Source organism: Numida meleagris, chromosome 5, assembly GCF_002078875.1.
Source record: "Numida meleagris isolate 19003 breed g44 Domestic line chromosome 5, NumMel1.0, whole genome shotgun sequence".
NCBI lineage: Eukaryota > Metazoa > Chordata > Aves > Galliformes > Numididae > Numida > Numida meleagris.
The window spans coordinates 231,280-254,601 of NC_034413.1; the positions used below are offsets into that span (position 1 = coordinate 231,280).

Here is a 23,322-nt window from a genome sequence, read left to right on the forward strand (position 1 = left end):
CAACAGTAGCCCTGTTCTCCACCACATGTACTGCTACTCTGAGTTGACATCATCTGCAAAGCTGAGTGTGTGCTCCATCCTGTGTGCATCCTGAGTGTGTGCATCCAACCCCCAACCACACTTCACATCACAGACCGCCATCCTGTAAGCCATCGCCAGCTCCCAGCTGGTCATCTAGAAAGACCTGCTCCATCCCCTTCCCACAGACAAGGACAGGATGGGACCCTCCTTTCAGCCCTCCTTGAAAACAGCTGCGACATTCATGTTCCACAGCCCTCCAGGACCTCCCCCTTTTCAGATGGCAGTGAGAGGCCTCACCATGACTTCAGTCAGATCCCTTTCTCCCTTGGATGTGCCCTGCTTGCTGCCCCAGACTCACATATGTACAATGAGATTAAGGTTTTGCGTGACCAAAGCATATGAGACCAAGAGTCCTGTCATCAATCACCACCCACTTCTTTGGCAGGCTTCCTGCAGGCCTCTGCTGTGATGCTGTCACCAACTACTGCACCAACACAACTAGTTTCAGTTTAAGGTGTGCCCAGCCTTAGGCTCTGCTGCCTTACTCTGTTTCAGGCAAGTCTTCGTTAATACAAGCCAATTAAAAGCTCTGTGCAACACTGTTTGTTTTCTGACATGATAAAATACAGGAATTTCTTACTGTAGACTGGCATTTCCTCAAGCAGACACTGCAAATATTGGTTTTAAGAGCAGTAGTATATCTTAGATGCTACTTTGCCACACTGTTGCTTAAGTAAGCATCACTGAAACTCTGACATCTCCCTATTAGAAGCTATCAAAAAAAAAATCACAACTTGAAAACTTGCAGTTACATTCCGTCAGTCTTTTCTTTGTGAACAGAGTCTCTCAGGAGATCATGCTGACCTTCTGAAACCCCCCAGAAGCACCACCTACATAAATAACCTCTGCTACATCGGGTAAAAGGACCTCCAGACAACATTAACATGAAGAGAGAGGTTATAGAGGGCTAATGTCAAAAAGCACTGTTAGCAATAAGTAATGCACACAAACCATGATTGATAACAACTAGCACACAGCCTTAATTCATCTTTTCTCCATCATTTTACTGAGAGGGACCATATCAAATTAAAGAGTGACCCAGCAAGGGTTTATTCAACCATACAAAGCAGGGGCACGAAGGAAAGACATATTAAAGTGGCAAAGACTGTGGTGTAATCACAGCTTCTTAAAGGGACACTGTAGCTCACAGATAAGATGGGAAACCTTGTATCTGATGTGGTCAAGTACCAAACAGCAAGAATACCCAACGCATCAAGCGATGTCCTGCATTAAGGAATTGCTGGATGCAATTCCCTGGGAAACTCTCCTTAGGGACAAAGGAACAGAACAGAGTTGGCAGCTCTTTAAGGACGCCTTTCTGAAAGCACAAGAGCTCTCCATCCCCCAGTATAAAAAAATCAGGCAGATGAGGCAGGAAACAACAAAGGCTGAGCAAGGATCTGGTGGCCAGGCTGAGGGAAAAAAGGAAAAGTATATGCAGTGGAAGCACGGATGGGCTACCTGGGAAGAACACGGGGATGCTATCCAGATGTACAGCGACGGCAGGAAAGCCAAGGAATGGAAGTGATCTTGGCGAAGGATGCAAAAAACAACAAGAAGGGTTTCTTCAGATATATTGGGCAGACAAGACAGGCGAAGGAGAGTGTACCTCCTCAGATAAATGAAAAGGGAGAGCTGGCTTCCTGAGACATGTAGAAGGCTGAGATACTTAATGAGTTCTTTGCCTCGCCCTTCACAGCCAGTCAGTCTTCTCTCATTTCTTCCGTCCCTGAACTTCTAAATAGGGATCAGGGGAGCAAAATTCCTCCCAGTGTAAGAGTGGAGCAAGTCTAAGGCCACTTCATGAGGCTGAACGTGTACAAGTCTATGTGGCCAGACGACGTGCATCCCAGGGCTTTGAAGGAACTGGCTGATTTGGTTGCCAAGCCTCTCTCCATCACATTTGAAAATTCGCAGGTGTCAGGTGAAATACCCATGACTGGAAAAAGGGAAATGGCGTTCTCATATTCTGTGTCTGGGAAGATCATGGAGCAGATCTACCTGGAACAGATGTTAAGGAACATGCGACACGTGGAAGTGATCAGAGACAGCCAGTGTGGTTTCACCAAGGGCAGATCACGCCTGATGAATCTGGTGGCCTTCTGTGATGGAGTGATGGCACTGGTGGATGAAGGAAGGGCAACTGATTTTGTCTACCTGGACTTGTGCAAGGCCTTCGACATGGTCTTGCACCACATCTTTATCCCTAAGGTGGAGAGATACAGATTTGAATGCTGGACTATGAGGTGGATAAAGAATTGGTTGGATGGTTGTAGTCAGAGGGTTGTCGTCAATGGCTCTATGTCCAGGTGGAGGCTGGTCACAAGTGGTGTCCCCCAAGGGTATGTCCTGGGACCAGTGCTCTTCAACATCTTTATCAACGACACAGGCAATGGGATTGAGTGTACCCTCAGCAAGTTTGCAGATGCCACCAAGCTAAGTGGTGCAGTTGGCACAACAGAAGGGAAGGACGCCATCCAGAGGAACCTGGACACTCTCGAGAAGCGGACACGTGAGAATCTAATGAGATTTAACAAGGCCAAGTGCAAAGTGTTGCACTTGGGTTGAGGCAATCCCAGATATGACGACAGACTAAGAGAAAAACACATTGAGACCAGCCCTGTGGAGAAAGACTTGCAGGTCCTGATGGATGAAAAGCTGGACATGAGCCAGCAGGGTGCACTTGCAACCCAGAACACCAACAATATCCTAGGCTGCAATAAAAGAGGGATGACAGCAGGGAGAGAGGGAGGTGATTGTCCCCCTCTGCTCTGCCCTCGTGAGGCCCCGTTTGGAGTACTGTGTCCAAGCTTGGGGTCTCCAGTATAGGAGGAATGTTGGAGCTGGTCCAGAGGAGGACCACAAAGATGATCAAAGGGCTCGAGAACCTCTCCTATGAAGTCAGGCTGAGGGAGTTGGGCTTGTTTAGCTTGGAGAAGAGAAGCCTCCGGGAGACCTCACTGCCACCTTCCAGTACTTGAAGGGAGCTTACAAGCAGGAGAGGGATCAACTCTTTACACAGTCTGATAGTAATAGGACAGGAAGGAATGGCTTTAAACTAAAAGAGGGGAGATCTAAGTTAGATGTTAGGAATAAATTTTTTACTTGGAAGGTGGTGAGGCATTGGAACAGGTTGCCCAGAGAAGCTGTGGGCACCTTATCCCTGGAGACAATCAAGGCCAGGTTGGATGGGAGCCTGATCTAGTAGCTGGCAGCCCGGCCATGGCTGGGGGGATGGAACTAGATGATCTTTAAGGTCCCTTCCAATCTAAGCCATTCTATGATTCTAGGATTAAATGAAGAACAAGAACACTTGACGTGCCAAGTGATGTCCTCCATTAGCAAAACACCACAACACCCAACACATCAAACGATGTCTTGCATTAGCAGAACAGCAAGAATACCCAACAAGCCAAGCAATGTCCTGCATTAGCAGAAGAGCAAGAACGCATTTTTTCTCCTACGGGAAAGATTCCTTGTAGCCCATTGCTGGACAGTGGTTGGAGGGCTCAGCTCAGAGGTACACCTTTTTGGCTCAATTTGCTGTGTAGTGCAGCCTGGGGTTCTTGCTGGGGTCCTTGCCCTGGAGGCGGGCTGGTGGCTGGGTGTTTTGGACACGTGCAGAAGTCCCTATATCCCTTGCACTGCTCCTCCTGGCTGGCACTTCATCAATTCAACTTGAAACATTTGTTTGATATCACCAAATGTTTAGCTGTTGAAAGTAAGGTGTCAGCCTGGCAAGATGGGTACTGCAGTTCTCTTATTTGAGTCCTGCACAGCAGTGGTTGGAAGTCAGGATTGCAGCTCAGAAGTGAGGCAGGAATATATTGCATTTTGGAAGGAAAAGATGGGCTTTCAGATTTTCTAGGAGATCTAGATTGGATATAAGGAAGAACTATTTTACAATAAGGGTGATGAGTCACAGGTTGCTCTGAGAGGTGGTGGATGCTCCGTCACGCCAAGTGACGTCCTGCATTAGCAGAACACCAAGAACACCCAATACACCAAGTGATGTCTTGCATTAGCAGGGCATTAAGAACAGGGCTGAGAGAGCTGAGGCTGTGCAGCTGAAGAAGAGAAGGATGCGAGGTGTCCTGAGAGGGGCCTGTCAGTATCTAAAGGGGAGCTACAGGAAAGAAGGGGACAGACTCTTTAGCAGGGTCTGTGGTGACAGAACAAGGGGAAATGGCTTCAAGCTCAAAGAGGGGAGATTTAGGTTGGATATAAGGAAAAAATATTTTACAATGAGGGTGGTGAGGCACTGGAACAGGTTGCACAGAGATGAGGTGGATGCCCCATCCCTGGAGACTTTCAGAGTGAGCCTGGATAAGGCCCTGGGCAACCTGATGGAGCTGTGGTGTCCCTCTTCATTTCAGGGGAGTTGGACTAGATGGCCATTAAAGGTCCCTTCCAACTCTAAGGATTGTATGATTCTAAAATATCTTTCCGATTTTCCTGTATTTCAGAACACCTCATAGTACATGGAAAATTCAAGCCTAGTTCAGCCTTGAACAGTACCAAGCATCTTAACAGCACTATTCCATCATGTTTTTAAGAGCTATTACACAAATTTTTAAGTCACTTATCAAAAACGGTATAAGGAAAGCTCAAGAATATGAAGGTAAACTATCTAGTGGCGAAGTCTACTACACAATGTAATATCAATAATTTCATTCATAATTTTCAACATACTGTTTTCATTATCCTTTCTTTACTAGAATACTGCATAAAAAATTAGTAATAATGTTATCTACCAGAAGACCACAATTAATTATCCGTGCATGATGTACATAAATACCATACGTGATAAAGTACACACTCACTCCACTTACTTTCACGTACAAAACCATGTAACATTCAAATCATTATTGATGTCAGCTTCTTACACACACTAACAGTGAAGTAACCAATCACTAGCAAAATATGATCTCTACATTAAAAGCTATTTCCGAAAACAGAAATGCAGTAACATGCAGCTTTTGAAAGAAAGACAGTTATGTACTGCAAGAAAGTTTGACGTTGCAATGTCAAATCGGCAGAAGGCCGGGGAAGCAGCATGAATATACATGCTATAGTGTGGCAGAAATGTCAGCGGTCCGTTTTTGATCTGCCCAACCACATTGAAGGAGAACGTGGATAAAGGGGAGTGAAGAAGCAGGGCTGCAAAATCTGGGGTGTCTCACCCTGCCAGCAACTGAAGTGTAGAGCTCTACTTTAGATCGTTGGCAAAAAACAGCTGGAGGTGAAGATGTGAAAGCACAACACAATCTACTCGCCTGTACTCACACTGCATACTTAGAGATAATTTCTTCTCTTTTACAAGGCATCTTCTTTTTTTCTCCTGTATTTCACTAAACTCTCCAAAACACAAATAAATGTATAGGAGTTCTTTTCTTTGAAACAGAGAATGTAGGGTTGAGAGGAGTATATACAATGGAATTAAATTTAAAGACTCCCAAACCAAAACACAATAGTAGTTTTGTATCTCATTTTAACTAAAGCTTTCTGAAAAGTGCCATGGTCGTTAAGGGTAGCAATAATAAACTTTATATTGTTAAGGTAAGAGCAGCAAGGTGATAACAAGACAGCCACACATGGGACTGCCAGGCACAGCAGCGCTACGTGACTGGTCTCAAATGACAAGATCAGAGCTCTGATCTCGCAGTGCATTTGCTGTTATTGTCAGGATAAGGCTAGCTCAGCATTTGATCCCATTTTCCCTCAATTAAGGCCTGCTTTAGGACATATCTATACAGCAAAATTATATTACTATTGGAGCACATGACGTGAAATAATTATGAAAGCAGTAGTGGTGGATGGAAACGTGATGGGTAGGGCCTAATGTGAAGGCAGCAGCACAAGAGAAAGGCAGCACAGGAAGCCAGGGAGGTGTTACAGCTCGTGCTGGAGATCTGAGGAATGTACTACTCAGCCCAGGCTGGATAAAGCCAGGACACCTATGCCTCTGTATCCACAATGGCATTTGTTTTAATGTGTAATTCGTATATTCCCCACTCTAATCTGTAAATTACCCTTATATGTTAAAAGCTTGAAAACAATCAATTCCTTCAGCTTCAATGAATTATTCACTCAACATGAATAATTCATTTATTTAACATTAAGAAAGGAAAAGTTAGTAAGCTCTGAACCTAACCCGGAAGTTGAAACGGTTTAGCTTCTTAAATATAAAAACGTGGTCCTTTGCCTTATATATATCCTGCAGCTGAACAACAGTCTCAGACTTCTTGGGTCATTGATGTGCTTTAATATTCTCAAGGACACTGTTTGGAAAAAAAGGAAATCTTGGAAGCAGAATTTAAAGAAGAACTATATCCCAGGAAGGAGGAAAGAGAAAATCGCTTCATACTACAGATTCTAAAGCAACACTCTTTATGCTGACTTTAAGAAACGCTCACTAGCTGACCCACCATCTGTAAACTGGTATAAAAACAGGTAGAGATGACATAGATCACCTGTGCTCTCTCAGAGATGTATCAACATTTTAAAACAGAAAAAAACCTCCAACTTGATGTCCCAGACAGGGGATACCACATCTTTCACCTCACAATATTAAGTCTCTTCCCAGATCCTCTGTTAATAGGATTCCTTTAGCCAGCAGATGGATTGTGAATACAGGCAGTTTCATCTACTAAAAGACAACATAAATCATCACTGAGAAAGGAGAGACTGCAGTAAGGTTATCGCCATACAGCCTTCTCCATGAAAGGTTTGCATTAAAGCATTAGTGAAATTAATTCATCTTTCATAAGAGCTTTGAGTAGTATCTGTGATCTATGATAACAACCAATTTCTCACTATGGGAAAAAAAAATTACTCAGGCCTGATAGACTACACAAATCTGCTTTTTTTTAAATGGCCTAACATTATCTGGAGTGTTGCTCCCAAAGGCATCATTTGAGTCTCATGCCTAGCCAAGAGGACCCATAAATCAGGACAGAAAGTTTTGTTAGTTTTATAGGCAGTGGGCTGTAATTATTTTGAATTGCATTATGCCTCAATCATTGTAATTACTTTTAGATCATCCTTAAGCGGCAGTAATAAAGAGAAAAGAAATCAGTCTTAAACCATTTCTCACACAAAAACATTGTAAATGCAATATAAGAAGTCTGGCTAAAACATACAAGAGCATGTAGATGTGGTATCTGCACGTGCATTCTGCTGTGTCAACTCCTGTTTTCAAAGAACACATGGCTTTCTCGTATTTTAATGAGTATCATTACTAGCAGCATCTGGCTGCTAGTAATAGGTAATAACAGGATTTAATTTTACTTTTAAAAATACCACACAATGTGTGTAAGAGAAGCAAAACCATGTCAGCTGTTTGTTCATTGTTGCTGCGTTATGGCTGCCTGAGACACTTCCTGCTCTTCCATCCAAAAATAAAAACAGCCTAATGTAAAAAACATCACAAATTGTTTTCTAACCTTTCAAGTCAAACAAAAACCATGCTGGCTTGAGCGAGCACAGAAAGCCACAGAACTGTAAATACTAATGCTGTGCCTGTCCGCATTGCTGCCATCCTGGGGAGCCCTTGGCACTTTCCTCTCCCGTTGTGTGAAGTTCTGAAATAAAGCAGATGAAGGCCCCGGGCTGCCCCACGAGCCCTGCAACGCTGCACGAGGCACTGTGCAGGAGCAGAGCTCTCAAGGTGCTTCAGGGATATGCTGATGTAGCAGTGGGGAGTGACTGCAGTTTGACAATGATGGCAGCTAGGCACCACGCAGCTGTGCCCTCGCTGCTCAGCAGAATGGGGAAGAAAATGAGGTGGTGGAAGAAGGGTTTGAGGTACAGCCAGTGCAATGAAAGGAAGCTGAAAGCAAAGGCTGTATGGAAGCAAAAGGTGAAGACAAAAGGTGACTCTCCTTCCCACCAGCAGTGATGTTGAGCCACGCTGTGGGAAGCAGCACCACGGTATGCAGAGCGCTGCTGGGGCAGGCAGCAGCTGTGACAAGGAGCCCCTCCCTCTCCCTACAGCTTTTGCTGCTGCACATGGTGCAATATGGGATGGTAATGCAACAATTAGGAACATTACAGTAGGAAGGCAACAGATCTCCAAAAGGTATTTAGTTGCTTCTCATGCTACCACTCCTGTACCTAAGGCAGTGCTGCACCACACACAAATAGAGAAGCTATTGCTCCAACACCAAACATGGGAACAACTGCTCCAAGTTGCCACAAGAAACAGATCCAGGCCCTGCTCCACTCTGTGGGTGGGAAAGCCACCATTTCCCCACGGGACTGCAAAGATCAGTTCATATACAAGGCAGCAATAAAAAATGCTGGGCCAGCTACATATATGCCAGTCTTAGGGTGGAAGAACGGCTGTGAAGTAACGGTGGGAATAACTGTTCACAGCTATCAAAGAACAATCCATGAATTGGCCTCTTGCTGTTAAGGGCGGTAGCAGCGCTCCTGCCGCTGTTTGCTGCTCTCAGCACCACAAGGAAATCACTCTGCAGCCCTGCCTGCGTCCCGCTTATGTTCTCCATCACCTACACTGCTGCAGCTCATTGCTGATGGAGGAGAAAAAGAAATACCTGAGTAACTGCCTGGAGTTCCTTCAAAATGATATAATACCTAACTCCAAAAGAGTATTTAAGGTGTTTATCAGAGGAAGTAAAAATGCATACAACTACATTAAAGGCGCTTTTTCCCTCCCAGAAGAGAGGAAAATAAATAAAGTTAATACCAGTCAAGAAAAGAAAAAAGAATAACCAACATCCCATCAGCTTGAAACTACTTCTGCAATCTTATTCCAAGCACACTCATACTACTTTAGTGTCTCAAAGTGTGGATATGTGCAAATTCTACATTAATTTTTAAAGTTTATTTAGTTCTTTCTAATACTGAAGTGGTAGTGCACCACCCAGACCCACAACTGTTACAGGAATTCAACAAACACATTCACCCAGTTTGTGGTAAACAACCACCATTAAACACTCAGCCACGTCCCAGATGTTCCTACAAATTTGAGAACGAACAAATTGAAGTCAACTTCAAAGAAAAAGAACTGCAGGCAAGGACAACAGTTGCATGTGCAATTGCTCTTGCAAGCGCAATGGAAGAAAGCCGGCAGCTTATCTTGTGTTTCTGGGCTTGAAAGAACCTCTGTTCTCCACTTCAGACACACAGCACTCCCCAGTTCTTAGGAGAACAGCAAGAGAGGGGAGTACCAGGGCAGTGTGAGAGGAAAACACAAATATGCTTGAAAGTTTTACGTATTCTTGTGCTGGTAAGAAGCTATCCCCACATACTTGCAGTGACTGCAGAGTATCTAGCAGGGCTGAAGAGAAACCAGCAGCACTGCAGCCATGATTACGGAGCTGAATACAAATGGGATCCATTCAGAGCCATGTCTCACCCTGTCAAGGAGTAAGTCTCCCTGAAACAGATTTGCAATTGGCACTGTGTGCTATTTCTTTGGTTTTAAATGTACAAACAAGACTTTTCATCACTGTCTCCATCCGTCACAAGCATTTCCTACTACACAAAGAACTCCATTTGAACTCTAAATTCACACAATGACTGCAGATATGTTACAGGTTACTGACAAAAAACAGAAAAGAAAGAAAAAAAATCAAGACTTGATTCGATTCTGACTTTAATATTTACATTCCTGAGAACAGCTACTAAAGTAATCAGAGCAAATCAGAACGAAACCCAATATCCGGGAAAGTTCTATGCGATTGCACATACCTCAGGGAAATAATCCTGCGGAAACTTCTCCTTTTCCAGCATGGGTGTGCTTTCTAAAGTGTCGGAGTAGATTTCTTTCCCAGTAACCTTTTTATACTTCTTAGCTAGGAAAAGATACAAAGCAAACTTAACATATGAATCTTACAGTACCTATTGGAAGAGCAGCGGCATCTACGTGACGTGTAGGGTCTTAGCAAACACACACAAACTGAGTTTTTCTAAGGAAAAAAAACAGACCACCAAAGTGTGTAAACCTACTTGTTTATATCTGGCATTCTCAAGCTATACAGTTAGCAGCACGGCTATTTTTTACTATTCAGAGCACTGTACAGTGTTGGAGCTCTAATGACGAATCAGGTCTCTATACACTCTAGCACTCTAACTTCTTCACACAGCTCTTCCAAGAGATGTATGTTGACATCCTCAGCCACCATCCAACCATTTACACTGGATAATTCACAGGAAAAAACAATAAATAAAAAAACAATACAACACACATTAAGGTGAAAAACATTCTGTTATGAGTAATTTCTATCTGGTTTATCTAGCAACTCTGTTTTTCAGATTTTAAAGCCCACCTAGTTAAACATCACCTGATGATTCTAACACAGTACTAAACACAGCTTTTACATAGCAAAATTACTAGGCAGTCATTAAGAAAACCTTTGCTTTAAATCAACAGCATTGACAGTCTTCCTCCATGTATTGTGCGGCCAGACCTAAACCTTCTGCTGGGCTGGCTTTACAAATTCCTTTGCTTCACAAGCACAGTGAACCAACAGACTGTTCAGTTCTGGGATGGAAGCAACACCTCAGACATCCAGCTTCACATACAATGCCAATTTCCTCCAGTATTTCAACTCCGCACACAGTTCACCCACTAAAGAGTACCTCTGTCATTACTCAGAGTCTGCTAAACTGCTCTAGCTTGGGAGAAAAGACTAGACACTGAGGCTGATCTCTCATTAGAAGTCCCTACATCACTATTGAGTTTTCCAATATGCTCTCTCAGAAGTAAAAGATGGCCTGAACTGCCTATAATATTAGATCTAAAATTTTCCTTAGGCATTGATACCAGCAATGACAGATGGGCTTATGCCAGCTAAATCTCTAATTGTTATATATGTAGAACTACCATTCAAATATTTCAAGAAAGAAAGATTCTGCACCCTCAATTATATGAGCAGAGACCATTTGTCTCTACTGAGAACAAAAATAATGTATCTATATATTTAAGAAAATTAGTTCCCTCCATAGTTATCAAGATTTTAACAGTGTCTCAAATTAATGGGATGCTAGATGTAGTATTAATGTGATTCAGCTGAGGAAGCTAAATGAAGCTCACAAGATTTCTGTTCTGAACTGAAATAACATAAATTTTACATAATCTTTGCTACATACACCTTTGGGAAACATTCAATAATGTCTGCGATATTTCTAATACATAATGTACTTTGCCCAACATTACTTTTAAACTTCTGAGATTTAGCAAGACTTCTAACCTGATGGATCAATGTGGGTTAGAAACAATGACACTTTCCTACCGACCTGTACTGCTCTCAAGTAATTTGAGCCATAAATCTACCTCAGTTGCATTGCAAAATGGCCATCACTGTTGGACATTTAAGGTCTCGGTCCTATATCTAGTCCATGTGGAGGAACTCTGTGGTCGTTCAGAATTCTTTTGAAATCATCAGGGATCTCTATGGATCCAAAGGTCCCTTTTGCATGGGAATGATTAATGCAATGGTTTTCAACCTGCAGCCAGTCCATTGACATCTCCTAAGAGATCTATAAAAGGTAAGAAAAGGAACACCTATCATCATTGGACTTGTATGAATTATACAGAAATTTGCATATCATAGAAAAACTGCTAGACGCTACTTTTAGGAAAAGATGACAGCACCGCCTTCATGTATAATGCCAGTTGGCAATTAATGGCATTTAATTCCTTCGCTTACCTTTAAAATCGAACTGGTAGATGTTTTTCAAAGATTCATGAAGAAAGTAAAAACTTCCTAGAGCCTGTAAAACACAACAACATAGGAAAGTATAAAATAGCTACTTTGGCTTACTGAAACCAAGGCAACACGCTTTCCGATAACAAAAAATAATCAACTAATAAATGAAATATTATTTTTTACATTTCATAGCATCTATAAAAATACTAACTTCCTTAGCTGTTTCTCTGATGCTTAATACACAATTGTAAAGCAGATCGCTAACATTTGACTAAGCATGGTAAAGACAACAATGAGACACACTTTTAGAAATACCAAATTGATGGATGCAGTTAGCAATACAGACAAGCACTTTCTAAACACAGAACACGTTCCCACAGTTCTTTCACAGCAGCCTGATCATTTCTGTCACATACTGGGTGCAAAAGACATGTTTTTGGAGACTGCGAATTGCAGAAACAAGAGAAGAGTTGAGAGATTCAATAGCCTTGGAGAGCCAGCTGCAGGATTTCCATCTTCATACTGAGGTGCGCATAGCAAATGACTTTGCCAACTGCAGAGCAGGCATGAAACTAGAAACATGACAAGTGTTGGGAATACTTGTACATGCTTATACAGCTTTCCCTGTTAATAAGTGATGTGACAATAATTATAATGACTGAACAGTACAGTACGTTCACCTCTGCGAGTCACACGTGGAGATCAAGTGCTACTACTAGTACTGGTGTGAAGCCCACAGAAACAAGTATTCTCATACAATGTACAGATCCTCAGAGAAAAAAAATATGAGAATATTTAGCAGAGACTTAAGATGCTGGAATACATGTGAAGTTTCTTGACACGGCGTGACTGCCGTGTTGCTAAGAATAAGCAGAGTTTAGTGCCCATGAAAACAAATAACAACATCAAAAACGAGTGACCATCGCAAATAAAATATTACGCATCCATAACTTTGATTCAGATAGGATGTATAATTATAACTCCTTCTGCTGATTGAGTCCTGAGAACCTGCTTTCAAACACTGACTCAATTCAACTAAGGAATTCTGCAATGGCTTTAATGATTCATCTATGATCAATTAAAGCACGCAGACAAAGAAATAATCTCTACCGTGTTCAGAAAAGCATATAAACTCCCATTTCAGCAAATTTATTTTAAAAGCATAATAAGCCCATCCATATTTAGCAAAACATCAGTAGCCCTTCCTTACAAACACTCAAGTATTTTCCATGGTTCTGCAGATTTCTGAGATCTTAAGCCTTTATTCAGGGATTATTATTTAAAGTACATCATTAAAGAAACCATCTTCCTTCAGGATACCACTTAAGCATACCCCTTACTTTGCAGCAACAAGCACTTGGGTCCCAAAACAGACAGAAGCTGAAATGCCACCTCCAGAACGATGACGATACATGGAGTGTTGTTCAGCCTGTGAAAAAGGCAGACAGCCTCCTGTGGATTCACAGAATTCCAGAATCCTGGAATGGCTGAGGCTGGCAGGGCCTTCTGGCTCCCTCCCGCCTCAGCAGGGCCACCCAGAGCTGTGCCCAGCCCCACATCCAGGCGGGGCTGGAGAACCCAAGGAAGACACCCCGCAGTCCCTGCAGCTCTGTGCCAGAACTCAGCCAGGTGCCCGCGGGGCAGGGACACTCCTGAGAAGAGCTTGGCTCCAGCTTCACTGCATTCACTCTTCAGGTATTTACACACACTGATTTCAGGACACTTTCCCTGCCACAGAGCTCCCGTGAGATACCCCATGCCTCCCATGGCATGTTCCTCGGACAGCTGCAGTCTGATTTACAGAACAGCTTACGAACTCTGCTGCAATTGGCACCAGTGGCACTGTGCTCCAAACTGACAGCGAGTGCACGCAATCCTTACTGTGGTGTCTCGAAACTCAGGCCCGAAGCGCAGGAGAGCAGTGGTGGCTCCCGGACGGGCCACGAGATGCCCAAGGCCGCCCAGCAGCAGCTGCCCATGACTACACACAGTCTTCTCAAGAAGTGAGAAAGGATAATGCCATTTCATATTGTCTTTTTACTCCTATAGAAGCAGAGACCCTCCTGGCAGAGTTCTGTTTTGGTTCAGTGACTGCTGCATTATTTATGAGATGCTGCACATCCAGAGATTAAACATTTGCTGATTTGTCAAAAACACAAACATGAGGTCCTGCCCATCTCCTTGGCACATCAGTCCATCCAACAGAAAACACTGTCACACATTTAATTGATGGGTACAGTTCCTGTGACCCAGTCGGCTTGCTTTTGGTTCTTGGTTTGCTTTCTTTTAGTACGGAGGAGGAAAAGGAGAAAATGCAGCAGACTCAAGGTTAACTGCCCTGCAACAAGGACACGCTACCAGAAAAAACAATCCTGGTACTAGATAGAAACATTACAACCTGCTAATTAATTTCTGACCAAATACGGTATCATTAGCGATTAATAAAATGCCACTGACTCAAACTAAACTTTGATTATACTTTGTCCTTGGGTGATTAAAAAACTTAAAGAGATTATTCTAAAACATTAACACATCATAAAGAGAGCATTCCTAGAGAAAGAAACCTACTTTATTTCTTAGATATAATTAAGTGAAAGTCATTAAATCACATGCAAGTTATAATTAAAATTCAACTATTAAATTCATGAAGGCCCCAATTCAAAAATAAAAATAAGAATACTCTATGCTACCACAACCTCAATCTTTGCGGAAAAGCTGCAAATCCCACATTAAAAGTACCTGGTTCTTAGGATGCACAAGGAAACTGCTCATAAGCATCCTCATTCAGGAAGAACAAGAAAGGGGGAAAATTGTTATTTTTTTCCAAATACAACCAACTTACTGTGTGTTCGATCAAAAAGAAAGGCTTGCAGTGGGGTTTCTGCATATGCATCCAGTATTCTGAGCATCAGTGAACTTTATATCCAAGCAGACTTTACTGAAATCAGTGGGAACAACCACAGAATACTTCTGAGTGGAAGGATGCTGCAGCTGAGCTGCTACCTGCATAGACAGCTGGCCATAAACAAAAGCTTACAACAGAAGTATTATATCAAGTTTAAATTATTTGAATCATATATAGGAAATATAAACAGCAATATAGCTTGTCAGTTACAAAATCTGGCAAAATTTCAGTATCTAAAGTGGGGTTGCAAGAAAGAAGGGGACAGACTCTTGTGCAGGGTCTGTTGTGATAGGACAAGGATAAATGGTTCTGAACTAAAAGAGGAAGAAGTGTTACAGTGGGGGCGGTGGGGCACTGCATGGGCTGCCCAGAGAGGTGGGGGTGGTCCCTGCAGACAGCCCAGGGCAGGGGACGGCTCTGAGCACCCCATGGAGCTGTGTGTGTCCCTGCTCCATGCAGGGTGGCACCAGGTGGCCTTTACAGGTCCCTTCCAGCTGAAACCATTCTGTGATTCTATGATTCTTTAACTATGAATCCTGAAGCTTTTGTATGTAATACGTCAATCACTAAAACAAGAAGAAACAAGATGCTCTAAAAATTGTGTGGCTTTTTTAGATGCATAGTTCTATTAAAAATAGTACTGCTACTTGTACTCAAGCTACAGATTTATTTCTGGGCACTCTGATTTGCTCGCTGCTTGACTTTCTACAGATTCAATCTCTCTCTTTTTTTTTTTTAACTGATTTTGAAATTAGTCCCTGTACAGCTTCAGGAACTGTTACTATCAACATTAAAGATAGGCTTTGACAGTGTAATTCTAAACATGCCATTGAAAAGAAGCAAAGCCCTAATGGAATGGAAATTACAGCTATCACTATCTTCCGCATTGTTATGGACTTAATCAGGTTTCTGTAAATAAATGTTAACTTGTAAAATGATGGAGTGTAGATATAACCCACTGCTGTAACACAATGAAACATAAGTAAAAAGCAACCTTCTTTCAGGGCCAAAGCCTAGGCCCTTTTCCTGAGAAGATTATGTCAGTGCAATTTATTTCTCATATAATCAGAGGGCATATCAACAATGAAGGTAAATGACATTAATTCAAAGTCCACGACTCGGCTTTACTTTGTTACTCACACTTTTAATACTATTTGTAAAAAGTAATATTAGTACCTATAATAGCACTAGTATATGCAGTATCTAAGTAATACACAGAAACATTACAAACTATAAAACGCCCCAAATCCTTCAAATTTTAAGCTCAAGGAAGAAAATCCCTTATTTGTTCCATTTTAGGGATTGCTTAAATGTAGTATTTCTGCTGTAAGCACTAGTTGTCTGTAAGCATGTATTTTTACTACAACGCAATCCCAGAAATGCTGTTATGTGTTGCAACTCTCTCAGCTTCTGCCTTATCTATGGCAAGTGTTGCAGAACAATGAATCAGTAAATCTGCAGAGACTTAAATCCTCTTTACAAAGTCTTTCTAGAGAAAAAGCCCGAAGAATAATATGCCCTGAAGGTGACTTTACCTGAGTTGGAGGAGATGTACATTCCAGAACCCAGGGTCCCTGACCAGACACATCTCTCGGTTTCTGCTTCAAGCATTCAGGGAACCTCACTTCTGAGAGTAAGGCTCAGACACTGCAGACACCGCTGGCCACTATGGACCAAAATCCTAGTGCTGTGCCAGGAAATAAACTGGGAGATGGTACATACTCTGCCTCGAAAGAGGCAGCCTCCTCTGCTCAATTGTCCATGTCATCTTCAAACACCGAGCAGCCATGGAAGCCACGCTTCATGAACCCAGATGCAGAGTGACAAGCGAATGGAGAGCTCATAGGTAGGTTCAGATCACAAAGCTCTTAGTTCGTTAGGCCAACCTGCTAGCCCTTGAATCCAAAACTACCCAAACCATCAGCACTCAATAGTAACGGAAGTTTCTAAATGTTCAGGAAGATCAGCACAGCCCACTGACCTCATATGGTCAGAGACAGTCTGTGCAGCTGTCTGGGCTGATTACTGGATGGCCTTCTACCCCTACGCAGTACAGAGAGGAGCTGAGAACAGAAAGAAAGGGTTTTCTAAGACCTTGAGTCAGCCAATCACTTCCATAACCATATACACAGTTCAAAGCTATACCCATGGCCCTAAGGAAATACTACAGAGTTATGGCTAGCGCTTTTACATATAGATTTACTCACATTTTGCTTTAGAGAGAAGTTTCAGTATTCTGCTCAGGCATGAATACATGCACACACGTCCTAATAAATGTAACAGCAGGTGTGAAAGTGAAAAGTCAGGACAGTCATGAATGATAGTCGTTTTTAGGTGAGAAAAGTATTTAGAAATGCACAATATTTTAAAACTGATCACTAATTATTCTTCTGTCTCCTTCCACATTATAGCTAAACAGTTGTGCTTTAACACTCTAGGATTAAATACTTTGATCTGCACAGAAAAATCCCATAGGCAGGCTAGGGTAAACAAATAGAGCAGAAGTTTTTATAGAGCAATTGAGAGAAACAAAGTGAGAGGAATAGAAAGAAGAGCACCGGACTCCAGCAAGCATCACCTAAAGGACAGCCCCTGCCTGGCAGAGCTGCACTGCAGAGTCTGGCTGCTGGAGCCTCCAGCACTGGGTGCTGCGGGGACACGGGAGGAGCATGGCCCTGGAACTGCAGCCTCCCCCACGCAGGGGGCTTGTGCTCTGCTCTCAGCAAGCAGTGTTTGCTGTATCATGTTCCTAGCACAGAAACATTTCCTTTGTGGACTCCTAGAAACTCTTTCAGTATCACAGTCATTAATTACAGTGTACACAGTCACATACGTTATAGCTTTCGAAAGCTTTTGTGAGATTGGCACTTACGGAAGCATTCAGGAACTCAGCAAAAAGGCCAGGTGATTAGCTAGCGGCAGCAGTGCTGCTAACAAAATGCCTTCTTACAGGAATGACAGAAGTACCTGGCTGTTCTTACCACTTGTTCCTACAGAATCATAGAAGCACAGAATCGTTTGATTTGGAAAGGGCACAGCCCTAGCCCCGCACAGCCTTAGCCCCCAGCCTGTCCTCATAGGAGAGGTGTTCCATCCCTTGGATCATTTCTGTGGCCCTCCTCTGGATGCGCTCCAACAGCGCCATGTCTCTGCCGTACTGAGGACTCCCCATCTGGACGCAGTGCTCCAGGTGAGGTCTCACCAGCGCAGAGCAGAGGGTCAGGATAACTCCCTTGCCCTGCTGGCTCCGCTGCTCAGGATGCTGCCCAGGATATGGCTGGCTTTAGGGCTTCAAGGTCACAGTGCTGGCTCATATCCAGCTTGCCATCCACCAGTACCCCCAGGTCCTTTTTGGCAGGTCTATGCTCTATCTTTACATCCCCGAGCTTGTACTGGTAGTGGGGGTTGCCTCCACCCAGGTGCAAGGTCTGGCCCTTGGATTTTCTGGACCTCATGAGGTTCTCCTGGGCCCACTGCTCAGCCTGTCCAAGTTCCTCTGAATGGCATCCCACCCCTCAGGCATGTCGACCACACCATACCGTATCACCAACTGTAGAAACGGAGAGCAGAATTTAACTTATGGGTAGCATGCATTAATCAGAAAAGCTCTCTGTCTCCTAAAATTATATTGTTGTGAAAATACTAGGCATCTTCTATCTGTTAGTAAATTGAAGTTAAATGATCTGCTGTTAATTAGGTTTCAGAATAATATTTGGTACTCTATCGGAAGTTTCTTTCATTATTCCATGCCAAAAGACTCATCTGCAAAACTGCCAGTGACAGCAACATAAACTTCATGGTTCTGCTGCATTACACATCTGGCATTAAGAACACTATTCATTTGATTATTGAGAAATCTTTCCACAAAAGTCTGCAGATTTAAATAACCAGCACTGTTTGAACAGCTAATCGGCATAATTTCTTTTTAAAGTGCGTCACTTCAACTGGAAATTTAATGCACAAAGGAAATACCTGAATAAAAGTTTAATTACTATACAGAGTAAACATTTACTGCATTACCTCACTAAATGTGATAAAGCTAATATATAAAGATTGCTTTAAATAAATTTAAAATAAATTGCCAATGATGACACAGAAACTGTAATTCATGTAGTCATAAAATCCATAATTAGCTTTAATGAATATTTAAAGTCAAAGTTCAACCCAACTTTTTCAATGTTTAACCTACTCTATCAATATAGTTCAAGGAATTCATTTATCATCGAACATGACAACGTCTGAATATTAATTGGTGCAGGGCACTGCTGACAGGAAGCCCTTATCTCCTACCAGCGCTTTTGGTTATGCTGCATGTCAACAGCGTGTTTGTCATGCCTGATATTATTGATTACCTGCCTGTTTTGCTAACAACAATTAAAAAATATTTTACATAGTTATAAACCTGAACATCAAGAGCATGTATTAATTTTCCATTAGTAAAATGGAGTCTATTAGCTGTCACATTTCAGTCAGGGGAAACACAGCAAATGGGAAGTTGCAGCAGCTCCAGACAGGAAGACAATAATTTTAACATACAAGCGCTGTTATCGGGTGCTTTATGGAGCCACCATGTCTCGATTCATTTATGCTGCAGTGAAGTCCAAGAGGCTTAGCTGGAAAGCTGGCCGGAGGCCCGGCGCCAATGGGGCATGTGCCCTGCACTAGGCCTTAACTTGCCTTAACATCATAAGTTTGAAACAATTTTCACTTGCCTAAAAATGAAGAAAAAGCATGGTGCAAGGACAGGCTAGATCTGGAGCAGCTGGACATGGAGTGACAAAGCAACCGTGAGGAACGAGCAGTGTGAAAGTACATGCTCGCCTAATCTGCTCATAGACTGCTTGATCCACTACAGCCAAATTAACACTAAATGTCTGTTATTCATCCAGGGTTAAAAAAACAGGCTGCATACACAGATCAACTCATTATAAAATCATCTATCACTTTTTATTTGCAAACAAATTAGATATCCGGCAATTTATCATTTCTTGAATTAGACTTATCAGCTAGAGCACACAGAATTAAATGGCGATCGAGCTTCCCCCACCAGGCCTCGCCCGCCCAAGGCACAGACAACTGGTCCGAATGCGCCAGGCTGCTTCCAATGGTCACGCACCGCTTTTGCAGCTCTGTATCTCAAAGACAGTTGTAGCTTAATCCCAGCAGAGTTTGAACAATTGCTCCCTTCATGAAGGACAGAAGCGAGCGGGCTCCCAGCACCCAGCAGCAGGAGCAGCTGACGAGCAGCGGTGCGGCTCGGTGTCTGCTGGGCCCTGCTGCCCGGCCCTGCTGTGACAGGTCACTGCCCCTCCGGTCCCCCGGCCCCAGGGCACACAGGCCTCTTGCAAACTGAAGCTGACCGGAGGGAACAGCCCTGACCCCGACACAGGAGTACAGCGGGACGTGCAGGAGGACGCACATGAACGACACGCAGGCCTTCCCTCCACCCACTGACAGCACTTCCACAGACGCCCAGCGCAGCCCCACGCACAGCACAGCTGGGTCTCAGCCAGATGCAGCCTCCTGACGCACTGCTAGCAGCTGGCACTGCTATAGAGGGCTCAGCAGCTATCACCCTGCCTGAAGATTGCTCGTATACTGCCTCAGAATGCTTAACTATGCGAACATTATTAACTCTTAACAAAAATCTCCCAGCTATGAAAACTCGATGCACACTGCATTAAAAAATACGCTTTGTTACAGACACAATACCCTCATTAAGGCAAATTGAATTACTTGAAAAAGTAAACTGTTGCAGGATTGGTACTGGTGATTCCCCTCCTCTAGCATCTAAACCAACGTTTCTTATCATAATAAACATATCCATGTGGTAAAGAGGCAGCTCATAGCACTGCAACTTGTTGCTATAACAGCTTCTCCAGCATCCCTGTCCCATTACATCAGTACTGCACGAGTGGCAGATACGTCTGACACCAGCAACTGCCGTCCCGTGGGCAGAGCGACAGGCTACCCAGCAGCAGGTCTGCCCAACTCCTAGTCATTTGCTTACTCTGTTGTACCCACATCTGCCTGCAAAGATACTTCCACATTTCTACATTAATTTCCAGATGTTGGTTTTGACTTAGAATATTTTCATTTGTAATCTGCTTTAAGGACCTGCTCACTTTTCAGACTGACAATCTCAGCCATACTGTAGCAGCTAGGCAGTGAAATCACAGGTCTGGCTACTCTGTGCAGATGAATAACCCCTCATTTTCCATGTTTTCAGCTCCAATGAGCTGTCAGAACATGCAATGCCACTTCTAAACATCCTTAGCTAAGAAATCTTTATGCCACAATCTTTCCTGCCGTGTTGCACTTCAGCAGCACTAGACATACTGGAAGCACTGCTTCCTCACTTTCTTTCCTGTATTTCTTCAGTAAAGTGTGAAACCAATAACTGAGCTATGCAGTTGAATAGTCACTATAAATTTACTGTAAAAGAAATCTTAACCATTCAAAACTGAATTCTAACTTTTGTTTTTATAATGTTCAAATTAAAGGTAGTCAAGGAAACAATTACTGAGCTGAGTGTTTATATACAGTTTTACAGCTTCTATTACTTATTTCCAGACTGATTGCCAAGATTTAGACATTTTCAGTTTGGCTTTACTGTACAGGTTTCTAAAAAGACTACTATATGTCTACATGACATATTGGCCTAAATCTCATCATTCAGATGCTTTATAAAGAGACCATGGTAGAAAATAACTTGTTTGAAAACATGATTTTTTCAGATACTTCAGAGAGGCTTCCCTGCTAACAGCAATCATTAATAGTACTTTTTCAGGAAAAAAAAAGAAGTTCCAGGAGCTCTCATTTTCCTGTTTTGAAGACTTAAAAAAAAAAAAAAAAAAGAGTAATGTTATGCTAATATGATCCACTTTTATTGCCATCTCTTTTTGCTTAATGCATCAAGAGCGCAAATGAAAAATCCCAATTTTGATTCTTCAGGATTATGTAATTTAAGGTTAACAGAAATAGTTAATAAATACAAAATCTGCGCTGTGAGTAAAAATGTATATTTAAGTAAATGAAAAATCTTTACATAACCTACAACTCTGACAAGGAACATTTAGTACTGCTTCTGCTAGTGATGCCTTTCACAAAGAGATCTAACATTTTAATTACAAATCAATTCAGTTAAAAAACTTTGCTGAGTTTCTTTTCCTTAAAATAGAACAAGGAGCCAACAGAAAGAAAGCAACAACAACAAAAAAACCCAACACATTTTCATGAGTTAAAAAGAGTATGTATGCTGAACAGTTGAAAAAAAAAAATGCCAACTATCAATATTCCTGAACTCAAAGTAGAACCTTCATGAAGTCATTAATCACACTGTTATTTAATGTTTCTACTACTCGAGCACTCTAGCGGCCCCCAATCAGGATAAGAGGCACACAGCTTGGCTCCACACCAGCACAAAGGCGGCTGTCTGAATACAGGATGCACAACTCTAATTCAGGACCACACTGAATTCTGCCCAACAACTTCTTAATGGGTCTGATTTTAACAAGCGCACGTGATCAAGCGGTGAAAATTTCTGCTAAGGACTCTGCTGATGGTTTCAAATCCAAAGCGAAGTACACTGCACTACTTTGAATATGAACTGGCTCTTCAGCACAAGAGAAACAGAAAAAAAATGTAATTTCTATCTGTAATCACAACTGATGGAATAAACCCAAGCGTAGAGATACACAGTTAAGTGCTTGAAATACTAAACAATTATTTCACAGTTAAGCCTCACGCAGAGTCAAAGGCATTCCCCAGGCAGTTCTAAGTTCTCAATAAACACAACTCAGAATAACACACAGTAAGCCTGAGCAGCAGATTTATTGGTGACAGTTCATGAACTGAGAGAAACTGAGTCTGAGCCTCAGACTGCAGAAGCAAATGCACGTGCATCACATTATTTTTCAGAAAGCAAACTGCATTCCATATTCTATTTTTGTAATCATTTCAGGCATGCAACTAATAGCAACAGAGACAAAAGTAGCACTTCACCTCTTCCAGAAATTCCTTCTTTATTCCCAAGCATGAGTATTTCTGCCCTAGAACTGCATGAATGACCACTGCACAAATGACCAAAGGCCATGAAAAAGGCAGCAGTGATCTGAGCATGCAGCAGGTGAGATGCTGCAATACAGTTAGGGAAACAATCCAGCTGATTAGTGTGAGGATGCTGCATCACCTGGAGCCACAGGAACAATTCTCATCTCCCATGTAGAAAGTCTGACCGCACTGAAGAAAGCCTTATGGTAAGAGAACAACGTCCGGTCACACAAGGAGAGATGAAAGGAGCTTGGCTCTTGGTGAGATGGGAAGAGACTGCTGGATAATTAAGATTTTACTGTATTTTTTCTTCTGCCTCTAAAAAAAATCATCATTCTGTATAAAGCTGGATGACTCCTACCACATTTACCTGTCTCTAAATAATTGTAATTTAAAAAAAAATTAAATCAATTTAATATTTTGCAGATACATTCTTATATAATACACTCAGGATGGCAAATTCAATTTGATGAGAAGGCAATAATGCCCATTTCATTTAGCATTATACAGGTCACCTCCGAGTGGGAGCAGTACCATGTGGTAAAAGGTTGTATTTAGCATGTCACAGCCTCCGGTGGATGTTTTCTATCTCAAAGAACCTTTGTA

General features: G+C 42.4%; 1 protein-coding gene across 3 annotated transcripts in view; it reads right to left on the reverse strand.

The window, feature by feature from the left end:
• INPP5A (inositol polyphosphate-5-phosphatase A) overlaps positions 1-23,322 on the reverse strand; it is a 158,951-nt gene that overhangs the window by 93,335 nt on the left and 42,294 nt on the right. For all 3 annotated transcript variants that reach the window (XM_021398212.1, XM_021398213.1, XM_021398214.1), the window contains exons 4-5: positions 11,760-11,823; positions 9,799-9,902 (exon numbers count right to left, since the gene is read on the reverse strand). In XM_021398212.1, coding sequence (XP_021253887.1) covers positions 9,799-9,902; positions 11,760-11,823 — 168 coding nt within the window. The remainder of the gene's footprint in view (positions 1-9,798; positions 9,903-11,759; positions 11,824-23,322) is intronic.